The sequence below is a fragment of the Podarcis vaucheri genome (genome assembly GCF_965113315.1).
Source record: "Podarcis vaucheri genome assembly, chromosome: 9".
NCBI lineage: Eukaryota > Metazoa > Chordata > Lepidosauria > Squamata > Lacertidae > Podarcis > Podarcis vaucheri.
This window is the reverse complement of record NC_138767.1, coordinates 1,020,544-1,039,287: the sequence shown is the minus strand read 5'-3', so window position 1 is coordinate 1,039,287 and position 18,744 is coordinate 1,020,544. Positions and strand designations below refer to the sequence as shown.

Below are 18,744 nucleotides of genomic sequence, written 5' to 3'. Positions count from 1 at the left end.
AATTGTACAAGGCAGCAGGTGGGCAAAGAACATGGCTGCCTGGAGAACGGGGTGTGTGTACACGTGTGTGTGTGTGTGTGTGTGTGTGTGGATTCAAATAAATAATAAATAAAAATAAAACCTGGTGATAGGAAGATTTGCCTGCTAAACACTCCCAGGCAGAGAGGCTGGGTGATTTTCGGATCCTTCTAAAAGCGTGTGTGGAGAGAGAAAGAGTTTTAAGAAGGGAAGAGGCAGCGATTGAGTCCTTGGACCACTGCATAGTAAGTCAACGTCTAGCTCTGCTATTTCCACCGGATCAGAGTCCTCCTGGACAACGGATGCGCAGGGGTCTTTTAACAGATTGAATAGCCTGAACAGAGTGGTAGATTTCGAGCTATTGGGGGGGAGCATGACTGTGTGTGCATGTACGTGAACATAATAGCATTTAGAATATTTTTAAGTTGCTGTTTTGTAAATGCTGTTTTATAGATTATGTTTTATTGATTTGTTAATTATACATAATATGATCTATGCTGTACCTGTGATGCTCTATTATGATATTGTCATTTATTGTTTTGTAAGCCGTGTTGGGATTTGTCTGGCTGGAAAGTGGCACAGAAATGTGATCAATCAATCAATCAATCATGGGCCTGCAGGACTGCGGATTCTGAAGTGGGGTCTTGCCAGGATCAGATCAAGTGAGTCTGCTTTGGAATCTGCATTCTGTGGATTCCTCCTCCTCCTCCTCCATCCTTCTTGGCCTACCCCACCCCTTCCAGTGCATGAATCCATGGGCCAAAGCAATCCTGATTCACCCATGGGAATCCCACGGCACCTACATGTTTGGCAGCAATTCTGGAAGACCCGACCCTGTTCCCATCGCGGTCCAGGACGTCGATCCCCTCCTCCAGCTCCATGTGTCTCATCAGGACCACGTTGCAAATATTGGCACTGGCTGCGAGGGGAAGAAAAGGAGAGCGCAAGCGGCGGTCAGGATCAGGCCGTGCCATGAAGGGAACTCTTTATTCAAAGAAACGAAACAGCTCTGAGCACAGCAACTCTTCCCAGTAGACCTTGCCCTGTTGTTGTTGTTCTGTGTTTTTTTTAAAGATATTTATTAAAAATTGAATTATTATTTTTTGCAAAATTTTCAATAAATATCATATCAAAAAATAAAATAAAAGATATCTATTAAAAGTTTAATGATTACAGAAAAAAGAAGAAAGAAACAATAAAAAGTTCACAATACATCAAAAGTAAAAAGAAGAAACAAACAAACAAAAAATACAGCAAAACAACAAGAAAAGCAAAAAGGATTAAAAAACACATCCAATATCTCTATATCTCTACCTTTCATTTACTTGTATCATCGACCTCCTCACACCTTCCTTTTTTGTATTGTTGTTCAATTAGCTATTTCAGCAAATCCTTTCCATCTTAATTTTTGTTCTATAATTTATCTTAACACAATCTAACCTTAAATTTCCACTTTGACCCATTAACAATCTATCTTTACTTAATTCTTTATAACATTTCTGCTAAAGCCATATAACTTCATTCCAGCATCCTTCTAACATCCATTAATTTTACAATATTTCTGTAAATAAACTTTAATTTTTTCCAATCTTCTTCCACCGACTAGACCTTGCCCTGATGAGGCAGACAGGAGGAGGAGGAGACTTAAGGAGCCTTCTCCTCCCCAAGCAATCGGAGACTCTGACGCCTGGCCGGTCTTTGCTCCACCCTCTTCATACCGCTTCAGGTTCTGGGAGACCAGGGTGGAGGAGAGCTAGTTGCACAGGAGGAGACCCCCTGGCTTTTCAGCAGCCTGCCTCCACTCTGCCTCTTGACCCTTCTCTGCTTCTGCCTCTTATTCTGGGCTGCTCTCTGCCACAGCCTCTTCCCGCTCACTACCTGCATTTAGGACCCCCAGAATCTTAGAATAATAATAATAATGTTTTTTAAAAATTATTTACCGTATTTTTTGCTCTATAAGACTCACTTTTTCCCTCCTAAAAAGTAAGGGGGAAAGTGTGTGTGTCTTATGGAGCGAATGCAGGCTGTGCAGCTATCACAGAAGCCAGAACAGCAAGATGGATTGCTGCTTTCACTGCGCAGCGATCCCTCTTGCTGTTCCGGCTTCTGAGATCCGGAATATTTTTTTTCTTGTTTTCCTCCTCCATAAACAAGGTGCGTCTTGTGGTCTGGTGCAACTTATAGAGCGAAAAATACGGGTATATCACGCCCTCCCCAGCTGAAGCCAGGCTCAGATTAGCTAACAACAGTAAAATAATACAGCCTTCTAAAATCAATTCATTATAGAGCCATACATTGTAGGGTTGGAAGGGCCCCCCAAGGGTAATCCAGTCCAACCTCCTGCAACACATGAGTCTTAGTTGGAGAATTAGCTCTTAGCATCAGTCGGTTCTTCCGACTAAACATTAGGGAGAACTTTCTGACAGCGGACCAGACCATTCCCTCCAACCACCTCTTGCCTTGGCCTGCTTCCGCCTAGCCCAGGCTGATCGGCAGGCATTTCAGGCAAATCTTCAAAGCCTATCTTTTCATAACGGAAAGTTTAATTAACTGGTTTGCCCGGGATTCTGATGCAAGCGATTCCGGCCCCCAGAATAACAAAGCGGCAATTAGCAGGAAGATGGCCAGAATCCTGGCACACAATTAAGCATGTCAGTACACAAATAAAAGAAGCAGAGAACTAATGAAGGGCTGAGCAAATTAATTGCCGGCCCTCAATCAATTCTGACTCAGTTTAAGCTCCTTCTCTTAACACCTTGGCATAATAATAGAACAACCTGACAGAGACCCCCCCTCGCTCCTTGCCCTGGCAGCTGGGCCCAGTGGGCTTAGTCCACAATCTGAAGCATTTTCTTGTTGGTGCTGCTGATCTCTTGATGAACGGCTCAAAAGGGGCACATCTGATCGAAAAATTCCTGCAACACAAGGAAGGTCGTTCCTCCTTTTCTTCTTCCTCCTCCTCCTGCTCGAAGTGCCATGCACAGAGAAAAAAGAGGCCACCTTTCCCCATCCATCCCCCCAGGTGCAAAGGGGTCCAGAGACACACCTGGTTCAGGTAAGCATCCCTCTCCCCCTGCCTGCCTCCTGCATACAATTATGGAATCCTCACCAGCACCCCCGTACCACAACAGTCTGGGACATCCTGAGTTGCAACAAGGATGACTCTTTCTTATGTAAGCACATGCTAAAGAGCCCATCTGCAGGTGGAGCAGGGCCCAAGGGAAGCTACCTGGCGTCCAGCACCGTATTTTCCATAGGGGACAACCAGATGCGCCAGCAAGAAGAGCCCATAAGTTGGGCCTGAGCCCCACAGCCACAACTCCCTCCCACTGGCTGGCACTTAGAGGAAGGCTGCCTGCGACACAGCACAGCACAGCCTCATCCACCATGAATCGGTCCAATTCCCTTTCAAAGCCACCCAATTCAATTTGTTTTCCTTGCCATCAGGGCACGCAGGCAGCGCCCATGAAACCCCAGCCACACACTGTATTTTTAAAATAGCTTTTTTTATTCCTGTTTTTTGTAAAACAAACCAATAACCCAAGCAGAGGCATGGAAAAGCTCAAAAAAAAAAAAGCTCTTATTTTGCTATATTCATTTTTGTTAATTTGAGTGAGCCCTTTCCTATGGAGCTAGGAGTTCTGGCTCTTCCATCTTCTTAAGTCGACCAGAGGTAAATTAAGCCCCGACAGCAAGATGAAGCCAGGTTTTGCTTTTCCCTCTGAAAACAGGTAGAATTTGCACCTTTATGTATAAATTAGCATATGCAAATTTGTACTCTGGGCCAAATAATTGGGTGCACTCTTTCCACCTTGGAAAGGTGGAAAGCATAAAAGCAATCTATGCTTCCAGGTGCCATAAGAAAGCTGCAGAGATAGTGCAGAATAGTGCGCACCCCGGAAATGATCTCTTTCAGCTTCTGCCTTCTGGAAGAAGGTACAGGGTTATAAAGACTAGGACCAGCTGCCTGAGAAACAGTTTCTATCCAAATGTGATTTTGGTTTTAAACGCAGTGTAAGGTAGTTTCTATGGAAGTATATTGTATTTAAAAATGGGGTATCAGAGTTTTTAGGGGGCTAACCAGGTTGGGATAGCAGGCTTGTTGGTTTTTGAATGTCTTATGCAGTTTTTTTCAATTTCGTTGTTCTGTATGGGACAATGACAATAAAGATTATCGTATCTGTCAGAGCTGCTACCAGGTCCCAGCTCACATAGGACCACGCCACACAGCGTCCACTTTAAAAGAGTCTTTATTGAGTTACAGGTTTCATTTCCGAACTGCAGCGTGCAGCTCTACACCTTCTGCCCTAGGTCGGCGAAGACCCATCTGAGTCCCCGCCTCTTGCACACCAGCTTAATACCCTAGCCTTGCTCCACCTCCTTCGCCTCTCCCTACGTCTCTGGGTCCTTCTGCCCCCCTGGGACTCCTCCCTTCTACTCTCCTCTGACGCTGACCCCCCTGATCCTTCCGCTTCCTTTCGGCGGGCTTTGGGACCTGGCTCACTCTCCGGGCTGCTTACTGCTCCAGCTTCCGCTGCATTTGAACTTGGCGCGCGCGCCCAACTCTCTACTTTCCTCTTGACCGTTGCCTCGCTCTCTGAGGAGGGCGTGACCACCCCTGACTCGTGCCCTCCCTCCTGCTGACGGCCTCCGGAACCCGATGCCTGGCTGCCTTCCTCCCTGCTGCTCTCAGTCTTGAGCGTGGGTCCCGACTTCCAGCTGCTGCTCTCTGAATCTCCTCTGTTCCCTTCCTCCTGGGGTGTCCCCCCGGATCCCCCCCTTGCTCTGCTCACTGGGGCTCCCTTTTGGGAGTCCTCTGACTCACTGCTTAGGCTTGGAGATCTCGGGTCGTCATCATCACTCATTCTCCCTTCGGCTTCCTCCCCCTCGCTCTCTGTTTCCACCCTTCTCTGCGTCTCTGCTTCTGAACCCCTGACATCCATCCCCCCCTCGAAGCCCCCCCTTCCCCCCTCCCCGCTGTCAGGTGTGGGTGCTGGGTGCTCCATCATCATGGGAGGGAATGCTGGATACAGGTCGCTCCCCGTGGGTGGCCGCCAACTGAAAACCTCCGAGTCTTCCCCCTCGCGGTCGTCGACGTTGACTTGTTGCTCTTCCATCTCTGTACCGCCGTGCTCGAACCCTAGGTCCTCCCCGAACACGTCCATGTCAGTCTCTGCGTCGGTCGCTCGACCTGGCATCTCCAGCCACTTCCTGCGCCATTGCTCCTCTGGTCGATCGTCCCACCAATACGAGTTGCCTGATGCCGAACCTGCCGGTGAACCTTCTGGGGAACGGGTGCTCCGTGCGGGTTCCCCTTCTGAGTCGAATCCATGGAACGTGCTGGAAGAAAGTGTGGGTGTGAACAACCAGTCGTCGAAGAAGCTCGCTGGCATGGGTTTGTGTGGGAAGAGGGCATGAAACTCGTCCTTGAGCAGGGGTTCCTCCAAAGCGTAGTCTGGTACCCAGCTATTGGCGCTGGCCCGGGTGCCCTCTCTGGCTAAGAGGTATTCGACTCCCTCCTCCCCCCATCTGGAGTCCAAAATCTCCGTGACCTCGTTGATGTGGTCCTGGTGCTTCACCCCCCGCGTCTCCGTCCGCTCCCGGAGCGGACTTGGCGCCGTCCCTGGCTCCTGGAACCTGTGAGGTGCCTTGTAGGGAGTGAGCACCGACCTGTGGAACACCGGATGCATTCTGGAACCCTCCGGCAGCGCCAGTCGGAAGGCTACCGGGTTGATCTGCGCTTCGACTTGGTACGGACCGATCTGCTTGTGCCCCAACTTCTTCTTGGCAAGTGACCTGGTCGGCACTGCGTGGGCTGCCAACCAGACCCAGTCTCCCACTTGGATCACTTCGCCAACCCGCCTGTGCTTGTCAGCTTGCACCTTGTAGGCGTGCTTAGCTAGCTCCAGCTGCCGTCTGAGTTGATCGTGGACCGCCTGCAGCTCTGACGCGAACGCGTCCGCCGTCTGTGGTTCTCCTTCCCCCACTCTCTCCAGTCCCGGGAAGGTTCTGGGATGCCTCCCATTGTTGGCAAAGAACGGCGTTACTCCTGTGGACACGTGCTTCGTGTTGTTGTAAGCGAACTCGGCTAGCGGCAGGTAATCCACCCACGTCGCAGGCTGTTGATTGGCATAGCATCTCAGGTACTGCTGCATGATGGCATTGACCCTCTCTGCTTGCCCGTTGGTCTGCGGGTGTCTTGCTGATGCCAGATTGACCTTGACATTTAGAAAACCCATCAGCTTCTGCCAGAAAGACGAGATGAACTGGCGTCCGCGGTCGGACAGGATAGACCGTGGCAGGCCATGCACTTTGAACACGTGATCTATGAACAGTCTGGCGGTTTGTTCCGCCGTGGCCACCTTCGCACACGGAATGAAATGTGCCATCTTGGTGAACAAGTCCACCACCACTAGCACAGCTGTCTTGCCTCTCGAGCTGGGTAAATCCGTCACAAAGTCCAGGGCCACCCTCTCCCACGGTTCAAACGGCGTTTGCAGCGGTTCTAACAGTCCCGCCGGTGGTCTGTGTACCGGCTTGGCCCTCTGGCAGGTGTCGCACCTCGCGACGTAGTCCGCGACCTCCCCTCTCAGCCTGGGCCACCAGAAGTCTCTCGCGACTAATTCCATCGTTTTCTCTGTGCCAAAGTGACCGGCCGTGGGTGCGTCGTGCAACTGTTGCAGTACCTTGGCGCGAAGGTCGTCTCCTGGTACATAGACAGCCCCTTTGCGTAGGAGCAAGCCGTCCCGCACCTGGAACTCGTCCGTGGTAGCCGTGCCTCTGAGCAGTTCCGCCATCTTGTCTTGTGCGAATGAGTCGTCCCGCAATGCACGTCGCACCGCATCCAGGTCTACTGTAGCTGAGGCACACGCCCACGCCGTCGGTGCGAAGATGTGCATGGCCGCCGCTGGCGTCACCTCTTCTAGGTATTGCGGTTTTCGGGACAGTGCATCCGCCATGATGTTGGTGTCGCCTGGGACGTACTCTATTCGGAAATTGAAGTCAGCAAAGAACTCCGCCCAACGTATCTGCCTCTGGTTCAGGAACTGAGCCGTGCGCCAGTGCTCCAGATTCTTGTGGTCCGTGCAGACCTGCACCGTGTGCTTGGCGCCGATTAGGAAGTGCCTCCACGCCTTGAAAGCTGCATGAATGGCCAGCAACTCCCTGTCCCAGATGGTGTAGTTCTGCTCCGACTTGCTGAGCTTTCTGGAGTAGAACGCTCCCGGCCGCCACACCCCCTGCGGGTCTCGCTGCAGCAGAACAGCTCCCACGGCTCTGTCTGACGCGTCTGTCTCTACCCTCAACGGTTTACTGGGGTCGATATGCAGCAGTTGCTTCTCCGATGCGAAGAGACGCTTGAGCGCTTGAAAGGACTGCTCCGCCTGCTCCGTCCAGATGAATTTCTTTTTTTTGGAGCTGAGCGTGTCCGTAATCGCTGCCGTCTGCATCGCGAACCCCTTGATAAACTTGCGATAGAAGTTGGCGAAGCCGACAAACCGCTGGACCTCCTTCCGGTTGCGCGGGCTCTTCCAATCCAATACCGCACGAACCTTGGTGCTGTCCATGGCTATCCCCTTGTCCGACAACTTGTATCCCAGGAAATCCACCTCCTTCGTGTCGAACTGGCACTTCTCCAGCTTGGCGTACAGTCTATGTTGTTGCAACCTGCTGAGCACCTCCCTCACGTCTCGGTCGTGAGCTTGCTGCGAGTCCGAGAAAATCAGGATGTCATCCAGGAAGCAGACGCATGTCTTGTAGAGGAGTCCCTCCAACACGTGATGCATAAAAGCTTGAAAACAGTGAGAGCCATTTTGTAATCCAAAGGGCATAACCCTGTACTCGTAGGTGCCCAGCGGTGTGAACATGGCCGTCTTCCACTCATCGCCCTCCCGCATGCGGATGAGATTGTACGCCCCTCGTAGGTCCAACTTGGTGAACACGCGTCCCTTGCGCACCGTCGCGAGGAGGTCGTCAATCCTGGGCATGGGGTAATCAGACGGTTTGGTCATCTGGTTCAAAAGGCGGTAGTCCACAACGAGTCTTTTTTGGGGCGTGTCTTTCTTTTTCACGAAGAAAACGGGACTGCCCCCCACTGCCTTGGACTCTCTGATGAAGCCACGCTCCAGGTTATGCTTGATGAACTGTTTGAGTTCCTGCATTTCATCTTCAGACATGGAGTATAGCCGCCCCTTCGGCAGCGTCGCCCCCGGTAGGAGGTCAATCTTGCAGTCATATGGCCGGTGAGGGGGTAGCTTGTCCGCCTCCTTCTCGCAGAAGACCTCCAAAAAGTTCGCGTATTTGTGGGGGACCGCTTGCAACGTTCCCAACTGCAGTTGTGATTCCTCCTCCTCTCCCTCCCGTCGGGGCAGGATGCAGTGTTCTGCGCAATAAGAGGAGCCGAAGATCAGTTGTCTCTGGTACCAAGCCAGTGTCGGACTGTGCCTGTCCAGCCAACTCATGCCCAACACAATGGGCGTGTCCGACAGTTGGGTGACATTAAAACTGATGACTTCCCTGTGGTTGCCAAGGCGCATCACCATTGGTGGCGTCTGCTTCACCACCTGCCCCCCTAGCAACTCTCTGCCATCCACTGTGACGACTTGCAGGGGCAGAGTGGCAGGCAATAGCTGTATAGCGTGCTGCTCTACAAAGCTCTGCGCTATAAAGTCTGCGTTGCTTCCAGAATCCACAGAAAGCGGCACTTCGATAGTGACGCCGTTGGGTAGCTGGAGAGACGCTGTGAGCTGCACCACTGGTTTGGGTGGGAGGGGATCCGTGGGTTGCAATATCGCTGGGGGCTGCTTCACAGATGCGTCTGGCTGGGCCCCAGTGCCTCCGTCTCCAGCCAGACATCGTCGTTTCCCTGCTGTGGTTCTCCTTGCTGCGTTGCTGCAGTCACCATTGCTGAGGCTGCAGTGTGCTTGTGGAGCCTCCGGGGACACTCCTTCGCCAAATGGCCTGGATCCTCGCAGATGTAACACTTCCTGTTCCCTCTAGGAGGCTTCGCTTTCACTGCTGCCGGTGCTAGGGCTCTGGCTGCTGACTGAGCCCTTGCACCTCCAACCTCCATCGGTTCCCCTCCCCCTCCTGGCGGAGGTGTGGATTGCGCACGCGCTGCTTCCCTCGGAACGAAAGAGAAACTTCTCGCTGCTTCGCGCCCTCCACGTCCTTCATCTCTGCACCATGGACGTTCTTCCAGCCTCACCCCCACAGTCAGCGCCCTTTGGACCACCTCCTGCGTGCTTCGGGGCCTCTCCCCCCTTGCAATTTCATCCTTAACCGCAGAACTTAGACCCTCCCAGAAGAGGTCTCTGACAGGGGGCGAATCCCGATCCCATTCTAAAGCACTGACCAGCGCAAAAAATCGGGCGTGATACTGCCGGACGCTCGCCCTCCCTTGTTTTAGTCCATGAATCTCCCGTCTGGCAAGATCCACATCAATAGTAGACAAAAAACACGCATCCATCGCTTTGATGAAGGCATCTGCATTCTGAAGCGCCGGATCTTTATCCCTCCACAAATTGCGCAGCCAGGCTTTGGCATCCCCATGCAAATGGGACAATATGAACCCCACCTTCTCTTCCTCATCTCTAAAGTCTTTTGCCAGCAGTTGCAGTGCGCACATTACGTCTGCTCTAAAATTAGGGTACTGTTGCAAAGTCCCATCGAAGTGAGCCACAAGCCCTCCTGCTCTCCGTGCCAATCCCACGCCCTCCGGTCTGGGTCCCGGTTGCCCTTGCTTAACAAGCATTTCAAACCTGGCGTGTAGGTCTCTGTAGGCGGCTGTAGTCTCCTCCTCCCGTTTCTTGGAAGCCAATACCTCTGAGGACAACTGGGTCACTGCCTCTTGCAGCGCGGAGATCCTCTGTTCTTCCGTCATCTTGCTAACCTTTGTGAGCTTGCTTACAGACACCCCTCTTCCTCCCCTAGCGGCTTCTGCTCCCGCTGCGAGGTTTCAGGTTTCTGAAGCTTTGAAGAGATGGGTCTTACTGTCAGAGCTGCTACCAGGTCCCAGCTCACATAGGACCACGCCACACAGCGTCCACTTTAAAAGAGTCTTTATTGAGTTACAGGTTTCATTTCCGAACTGCAGCGTGCAGCTCTACACCTTCTGCCCTAGGTCGGCGAAGACCCATCTGAGTCCCCGCCTCTTGCACACCAGCTTAATACCCTAGCCTTGCTCCACCTCCTTCGCCTCTCCCTACGTCTCTGGGTCCTTCTGCCCCCCTGGGACTCCTCCCTTCTACTCTCCTCTGACGCTGACCCCCCTGATCCTTCCGCTTCCTTTCGGCGGGCTTTGGGACCTGGCTCACTCTCCGGGCTGCTTACTGCTCCAGCTTCCGCTGCATTTGAACTTGGCGCGCGCGCCCAACTCTCTACTTTCCTCTTGACCGTTGCCTCGCTCTCTGAGGAGGGCGTGACCACCCCTGACTCGTGCCCTCCCTCCTGCTGACGGCCTCCGGAACCCGATGCCTGGCTGCCTTCCTCCCTGCTGCTCTCAGTCTTGAGCGTGGGTCCCGACTTCCAGCTGCTGCTCTCTGAATCTCCTCTGTTCCCTTCCTCCTGGGGTGTCCCCCCGGATCCCCCCCTTGCTCTGCTCACTGGGGCTCCCTTTTGGGAGTCCTCTGACTCACTGCTTAGGCTTGGAGATCTCGGGTCGTCATCATCACTCATTCTCCCTTCGGCTTCCTCCCCCTCGCTCTCTGTTTCCACCCTTCTCTGCGTCTCTGCTTCTGAACCCCTGACAGTATCGTATCGTAAATGGGACTTTGGGGGCAGCCCTTCCAAGCGCACCATGGAAGCCCATTTTCTCTACGGAAGCAGAGAAAGAGGGGAAGGTATGCACCCCCTTACCTACAGCAGGGAATGGCACAAATCTCTGGATCAGGAGCCGGGTGGCCGGAGTAAACTGATTGGCTCTCTGGATCAGAACGTTAAGGCCCACCTGCAGGAGAAGGAAAGGGGGGCAAAGAAGCCTTGAGGAGAGCCGGGGGGGGGGGCAGAGCAGCCACAGCCCAACCCCACAGGCCACCACCATCGGTAATATTCACAGACCGCTTAATATGCAAAATCCCTAAGCAGTTTACATAAAACACAATAAGGTCACTAAAAAGGGGGGGGGCAATGTACATACAACATTTAAAACCAAAAATACCAAGAAAAGCCATCATTAAAATATTTAGTAAAATAGCAATAGATAGCAAAACAAGCCCAGCAACTGCTGCTGGGGTAAGTTTGATCACAACCAGAGGTTTTACTTTTTGTGACCCTGCCAGCTCCTAACACGGAATCATTTTAATCGGTCATTCTAATCAATCAATAAACAACCTCCTCTGGATGATCTGCACAGTTCAAACGACATGCAGCTAAAACAATCTAATGTTAAGACATCTAATATGTTTCAAAAAGCAATCTGTATGTTGACAGAGCTGAAATCCAGCCTCCCAGATCCTCGACTTGGGAGCAAGATTCAAGGAATGGAAATTATTTTACAAAAGTTTCTTGTGTTATCTGTGTGTGTTTATTCTCCCAGCCAGAACCAGGAAAGTGGGGGGTGCCTAGAAGGGTCTCCTACCACACAGGGGACTTTGAGGTGCTGGGGGGGGGAGAGGGAGGATTTAGGGCTTGAGGAGAGACCATTGTTTTGAGGTTCGCGTCACAAAGGTGTAAAGGCCAGACCAAGGCCCTTGGGGCTGAAAGGACTGGCCCCCAGAGGCCACCCCACCCCAGGCGGGAGGGCTCCTTCCTAAGTGGCCGCAGGAGGGCCGAGGGCGGTGGGTGGCCTCCTTCTTCATCTCAACCTGATTATGGGCTATCGCAGCAAATTCGCAGGCTGTCAAGGCAGCCCCTGTGCGCTGCTCCTCCTCCTCGCAAACAATTATCAAGGCGAAGGAGCAGGCATTAGGGAAAGCCACAGGGGTGCCCTCACCTAGACAGGAGGGTGAAAAATGGTGTCGCTGTGGGGGTGTAATGGCCGGGGGTGGAGAGAGAAGGGGGCAGCAGACGAAGGGCAGCAGAAAAGGAGCCTAGAAGAGAACCTGGCAGCGAATTAACAGGGGCAGGGAAGGGGGCTGAGGAAGCCGGCAGCTGCACAGACTGCCACCCCCCCTCCCAGCCCTCCACGGGGCCCTTGGGTGTGGCATTGCTGCAGAGTTTGGGGCCACCTAGAAAAGCAGGAAAGAGGGGGAGGCTTTGGCAAGAGGTGTTCCGACTGCCTTCTCATTCCCTGAATCCACGCCAACCCTGACCTCTGTATTTGAAGACTCAGAAACGTGGCCTGCTAGGCTCTGAAGGAGAATTGCCAGAGGCCACAGGAAGCAGAGGCACCTTTCCAGAGACAGGGGCTAGGATTAAGAGATGGGGGGTTTCCCCCATGTACCTGGCAGAGGTGGCCTGGCAGAGGTGGCGGAAGGAAGTGCCTGTCCTGTGGGCCAGATCCAGTTCCCCATTCCTGCCCTACAGATTTGGCATATGGGCTACAGCAGCTTTTGCCAAACAGGTGCTCCTATGTGTCCCAGACGTAGTCCAAAACATGTGGAGGGCACCAGATTGGGGAAGGCTGTGCTACAGAATCCTCACCTCCTTATGCAGCTGACTCACAAGCCCCCTATGCATGGATCTGGGACGCTTCTTGACTTTTCTAAACTGCTTATTGTGGTGAATGACGTTTGCAGCTGCCGCTCTTGACTTCTGTGCAAGAACCATGACCTGGAAACCCTTCTCGGAGCTGCTCTTTGGCCCCCCCAGGCCCTCTTCGGACACCAGTGGCCCCCTGCATTCTGTCTGCCGCCCAGGGCAGGCTGTGCACTTGCGGGGAGGGTGGGGAGGAGAGACCTGGTTTTAATTAATACAAGATCTTTTGCAGACCACTGGGAAGTGGGGAATGGCGCTTGTTTTCAGGTCACCTAGTCCTAATGGGATCACCCTAGGAGGCGATTTGCTGCTAATTGACATCAGAGTGCATTTAATGAGGCCTCAGGCCTCCGAATCTGGGGAAGAAAGAAGCAGGCCATTCTCTCTCTCTTCCAGCCCCCAACATCTTCCTTTTTTGAACAAAAGGTGTGGCATAAACACCTGTTTGAGGAACAGAATCACATACCCTGTTCTCCAGGGCAAGACTCTTCTCACCCATTGAGAACTAGCAGTGCAAAGGAACTGAATCATGACTAGCCCTGGCAATGGGGAGGCCTTGGCAAGCGACCAGGGCACAGCCACGGCTGGCAGTGCCTCCTGCGAGGCGCCAGGTGCAAAGGCACAGTGCGCCAGCCGGCACAGGAGGCCATCCAGAGGGGCTGGGCCCAGAGCTAGGTCTTTGCCCAGGTGCCCAGCAGTCAGAGAGAAGACGAAAGGGTTACCCACTGCGATCGAGACAGCACTTATGACAGCTCCCAAGTAGCCCTGGATGAACTTGGACGTTGGAGAAGGCTGCAGGAAGAAGAACAAAGGCAATGTGTCAGCCAGACCATGCCACCTCAAGCCCAGCTCACAGGGACTGCAAACAATAATAATAATCATAATATTTTTTTATTTATACCCCGCCCTTCCTGGTTCAAAAACCGGGCTCAGGGTGGCTAACAACAAATTTAAAACACTTACCGTATTTTTTGCTCTATAGGACTCACTTTTTCCCTCCTAAAAAGTAAGGGGAAATGTGTGTGTGTCTTATGGAGAGAATGCAGGCTGTGCAGCTATCACAGAAGCCAGAACAGCAAGAGGGATTGCTGCTTTCACTGCGCAGCGTTCCCTCTTGCTGTTCTGGCTTCTGAGATTCAGAATTTTTTTTCTTCTTGTTTTCCTCCTCCAAAAACTAGGTGCGTCTTGTGGTCCGGTGCGTCTTATAGAGCGAAAAATACGTTAATTGTAAAAGCAGCATAAAATACAGTATAAAAACATGAATAACAATAAAATTCAAACAAGAGGAAGAAGGTGGCGTCCTCCAGGCATGCTCTGGGCATGGCTGTGTGTGTGCAGATTGAGGGGTGAGATGGGACTGTGCCAGTGCCAGGGGGAGTGCCCCTCTGCACTGGTGCCCCTGGAAACATGGGGAACTTGTGCCCCACCTGTTCCGACCTGTGCGCATGCTGCAGAAGCACCAAGGAAGGGATCCTGATAAGAGCACAAAAACCACTGGGGTCCACAAACAGGACAAGAGGAAATGAACAGAACTGAAAGATATAACAAGGCAATACATTGCAGGTCTCAGGGATGGCTCTGCCCTTGCGCCATCTCTGAGCTGTTTCATCCTATCCACGGCAACTGAGCCTACTGTCAATCACGACAGCCCAGGGCAGCAGAATCTCCCCGGGAAGATCTCTGAGAGCTGATGCTCAGATCCAGGAGCCTCTGGCCAGGGGGATCAGGTGGGGGCCAGAGGCGCAGGCCAAGCGCTTGCCAGGGGAGAAACTTACATCAGCTTCCTTGAAAATGGCGCACACATAAAACGACCGCTCACCTTTGTCGCATTTCGGTTTGCATAGTTGACACAGGCATTGTGGCTTTGATTCAACCACTAAAGGACAAAACAGAAAGAAACAGGAACAAACAGCTGGTTAAAAGAGAGAAAGAACGAGAGAGAGGGCGGGTGGGCAGGCAACAGCAGCACAATTGCTGAAAAGAAGGAGTTATAGCAAACATGCAGGAAGGCAGCATTTCCAATTATGGCTACCGCTGGGAAGGGAAGTTTTTGTTATCAAATCCAGACAATGGTGTTATGTATCCGCGAAAGAACAAGCCCTGCAGAGAGGGGCACCTTTGGCAGATACAGCACTCCCTCCCTTGTTCTCTCGCATGCACGCACACACACACCCAAAGCGCACACTCTGGAACCTCTCTTGCTAACTTAGACCCCGCGAGCCCAGAGCTCCTCCAGCCCAGGGGCAGTGGTCTTTCCCAACTGAGTTCCTGTGCTGGGAAAATTGGGGGGGGGGGCTGCATGGCCACAGAGTAGCTTGGGGCTCCTGCAGTACAGTGGTACCTCAGGTTAAGTACTTAATTCAGTCTGGAGGTCTGTTCTTAACCTGAAACTGTTCTTAACCTGAAGCACCACTTTAGCTAATGGGGCCTCCCGCTGCTGCCGCGCCGCCACAGCACAATTTCTGTTTTTATCCTGAAGCATTCTTAACCTGAAGCACTATTTCTGGGTTAGCAGAGTCTGTAACCTGAAGCGTATGTAGCCTGAAGTGTATGTAACCCAAGGTACCACTGTACACAGATTTGCACTTGATCTTAGCCAAAAGGCCGAGAAACGATCACTGTACGCAGATTTGCCCACTGTGGCTGTCGGGGGCTCCAATAGAGCCCCCTGCCCTCACATTCACCTGAAGAGGAACCCCTGCCATCTCAGAAGCTGCCTTCTCCCCCAGAGTCGGACCAGGGTCTCATCCAGCTCAGCATGATCTACTCCCTCACTGGCACACAGGAATCCCCACCTGATACATCTTTTTTTTCTGGACAGGGACAGTCTGGCCACTGCAGTTCATGCACCTACAAACTCACAACCGACGGCACAATGCGCGTGATGCGTGGCTGCCCTCACGCTTGGCCCAGAAGGTGCGGCCAGTGCAGAACTCAGCAGGCTGCGGTGCTAAGCACCTATTTCGCCATGACTGGAGGAGCTGCACTGGCAGCCAGTTTGATACAGGACCACGTTCAAGATGGTATTGAGGACATATAAGCCCCCAAACCACAAAGGGCCTGGATACCTGGCTGACCCCCTTCCCCCCCCCCGAGACTTCAGAGGAGACAGAGGATTGCTGTCTAATGATTTCTCAGAAGAGAGCCTTCTCTGAAGGTGGAACTAGCCCTTTAGGCCTCCATTGCTATGAGCTTCAAAATGACACCTGACAGCTCCTCTCTTCCTTTACTGGGCTTTTAAGAAGTTCTCAAACTGGGCTGCTAAGTTCTTGCCTCCCCCAGATTTCACTGATTCAGGTGGTGCTGGTGTATTTGTGGTTTCAGACCTTGCTTGCGATTTCCTTTTGCCCTTCTTCTGCAGACTGCACTGCTTTTTGGTATTGAGTGTTATATAGAAGTATCTGGAATAAATAAACAGACGAGGCAGGCCTTCCCTCACCCCTGACATCCAGGTAAGATGTGCCGGAGGGTGTGTTTTGGGGGTGGGGGGTGTCCCTGAGCAGCCCAGCTTCTGCCGGTGCCAAGGCCTCAGGGGCTCCCCTCCACCCCCTGCGGAGCTGCTCTGGGTGGCGCTTACCTCCGTCGGGGCCCTGACATGACCTGGGCTGCAACCTGCACCCTAAAAACTGGCTCTGCACTGCTCTCTCTCTCTGTTCCTCTCCAGTTGCTGGGCAGAACCTGGGAAATGAGGCTGAGAGGAGAGAAGAGGGGAAGAAACAGAGAGGAGTCAGAGAGGAGGGAGGAAGGGGGTGGGGAGAAAACTGGAGGGATGAGAGGGAGGAAGAGGAAAGGCAATGACAGCAAAAGTGAAAAGGATGGGAGGGGAAAACTTTACAGAGTGGGGGCAGAACAAGAAGCTGTCCAAAGAGGAGGCCCTCACTGCAGAGGCCCCATTTCCTCCAGACTTCCTGCGAAAAGTTCAAAGGTCTGTACGATGCTCCTTTTGCTACCTTTACTTGACTCTCAATGCCAAGCGCAGCAACATCCAAGGCCAGGCAAACTCTGCACCAAAGGGACTCCGGATTCTGCATCCGTTTGTCTGATTTCCTCGGCTCCTGGCTCTTCATACGGAGAGGGAAAGGTCTTAAGACTTTCCCCACCTGACCAGGCACTGCCCACACACTCCCAAGCACATCTCCACCACCATGAAGACTAGGAACTTGCTGGTTGAAAGGAAAGGGAAGATCACCAGGACACTCGATCCAGTGCAAGGAAAAACAGCGCTTCATGTTTACTACCTGCTATCCACAGGTGTCTGGAATGCAGACCTGCTTGGGCCCTTTGAGGGTGTTGGGACACAGCCAGGCAGGTGCGCTAAGAAAGATCTTTTGCATTGAAAATCCAATGTTTTTTATTTCTCCCAAGGAACAACCTCCAGAGTTCCCAAGGCATCCCAAGAGATTTCCTGCCCCCATCAAGATGCTCACCCTTCCTTCATGATCCTCACGTCTTTAGGCAGAAATGTCATTTATGCTGAGGGCTCTCCCATCTTGCATGCCATAACTATACAGAAATCTGGCACTAAGGGCAGGATCCGTGCTAAAAGGCCCAGACCATTCACGAGAGCAAACACCAGGGGAAGGCAGGGAATAACCTTTGAGCAGCCTTGGTCAACCTCCCTGCTCTTTTGGACTCGGGTTCTCTGCACTGCAGGCATGGGTCCATTTTGGCTGCATCAAAGGGGCTGACCTTTCCCTGGAGAGCGACCCACGGCTTCCTTCCTGTGTGCTATGCAGCTCACCCCCTGGGCAACCGTTCTGTACCTGGTGCCCCTAGAAATCGTTCAGAATTCAAAATGTTCCAGTTATAACTGCTGCTAAGATTATAATAGCTAGAGAGTTTGTTCCACTGCCGATTCCCTGCCCCAAGCAAGGCTTGCTCTCAGAGATGAACAGCAGAGAAAGCAAGCCCTGGAGGCAGAAGGAACAGGCACCAAACTGAAAGGCACCAGACAGAGGTTGTGTTGGCAGAGGAACAAACAGGAGCCCACTCTCACAGAATCACAGAACTGTACAGCTGGAAGGGAACCCGGGGGTCCTCTAGTCCACCCCTGCAATGCAGGAATCTCAGCTAAAGCATCTCTGACAAATGACTACCCAGCCTCTGCTTAAAAGCCTCCAAGGAAGAAGAGTCCACTCCCTTTGAGGTCAGCCATTCTGTGGTCAAGTGGCTCTCACCATGAGAAAATTCTTCCTAATGTTACGTCGGAATCTCCTTTCTTGGAACTTGAAGCCATGGGTTTGAGTCCTACCCTTCGGAGCAGGAGAAAGCAAGCTTGCTCCCTCTTCCAGGGGACAGCCCTTGAGATATTTGAAGACGGCCGTCATATCTCCTCTGGGTCTCCTCTTTTCCAGGCTAAACATACCCAACTCAGCTGTACAGAATCACAGACTTGTAGGGCTCCCTAGCCTTCCTTTGCAGCTGTAGGCTGTGCTGCCCCACAACCGACCTCACGTGTGAGAGCAGGTGAGCAATGCTTCTGAATACCAGTCGCTAGAAGCAGCCAGGAGGGGAAGATGCCCTTGCGCTTTGGGTCCTGCTTGTGGGTTTCCTTTAATGGGCATCTTGTGGGCACTGCGAGAACAGGAGGCTGGACGAGACAGGCCATTGGTGTGATCCAGCAGGGCTCTCCTTATTTTCTCCCTGAAAGAGAGCCCACTGCCGAAGGGGCTGTTCCCCCATCACCCCACACAGAAGACGACGGCCTCCCTCCAGCCTCCCCATCCCACAAGCCAAAAGGAAGCTCAAAGCCGGGATTCTGCTTGTGTTTTCGGCTGCGGCAAAGAACAGAAGCGAGGCTTTTCGAGCACAGGGATGACAGGCAGCAAGTCGTCATTACCTGCCAGAAGACAGTGGATGCCAGCGTCTGATTTGGCAGCAGGAGACCGACAACCTGCGAGAGAGAGAGAAGGGGGAGATTTCAGGGAAGACGGTGGGTGGGGTTGGGCATTTGGGGAGGGATGGGACTGCCTCTCCCAACAGCAACTGACAACGCCCCGCCTGCCCTTCTCCAAGGGCGGCCAAGAAGCTCCACCATGAAGCGTGAAGCCATACAAAGCCATACAAAGCCAAGCGTGCATTGAATCTCTGTGT

General features: G+C 52.6%; 1 protein-coding gene across 2 annotated transcripts in view; it reads right to left on the bottom strand.

Moving 5' to 3' along the window:
• The window catches only part of SFXN5 (sideroflexin 5), a 104,302-nt gene that overhangs the window by 38,448 nt on the left and 47,110 nt on the right, over nucleotides 1–18,744 (bottom strand). For both annotated transcript variants that reach the window (XM_082236634.1, XM_082236635.1), the window contains 5 exons: nucleotides 18,491–18,544; nucleotides 14,471–14,527; nucleotides 13,378–13,443; nucleotides 10,873–10,963; nucleotides 822–937 (listed from right to left, as the gene is read on the bottom strand). In XM_082236634.1, coding sequence (XP_082092760.1) covers nucleotides 822–937; nucleotides 10,873–10,963; nucleotides 13,378–13,443; nucleotides 14,471–14,527; nucleotides 18,491–18,544 — 384 coding nt within the window. The remainder of the gene's footprint in view (nucleotides 1–821; nucleotides 938–10,872; nucleotides 10,964–13,377; nucleotides 13,444–14,470; nucleotides 14,528–18,490; nucleotides 18,545–18,744) is intronic.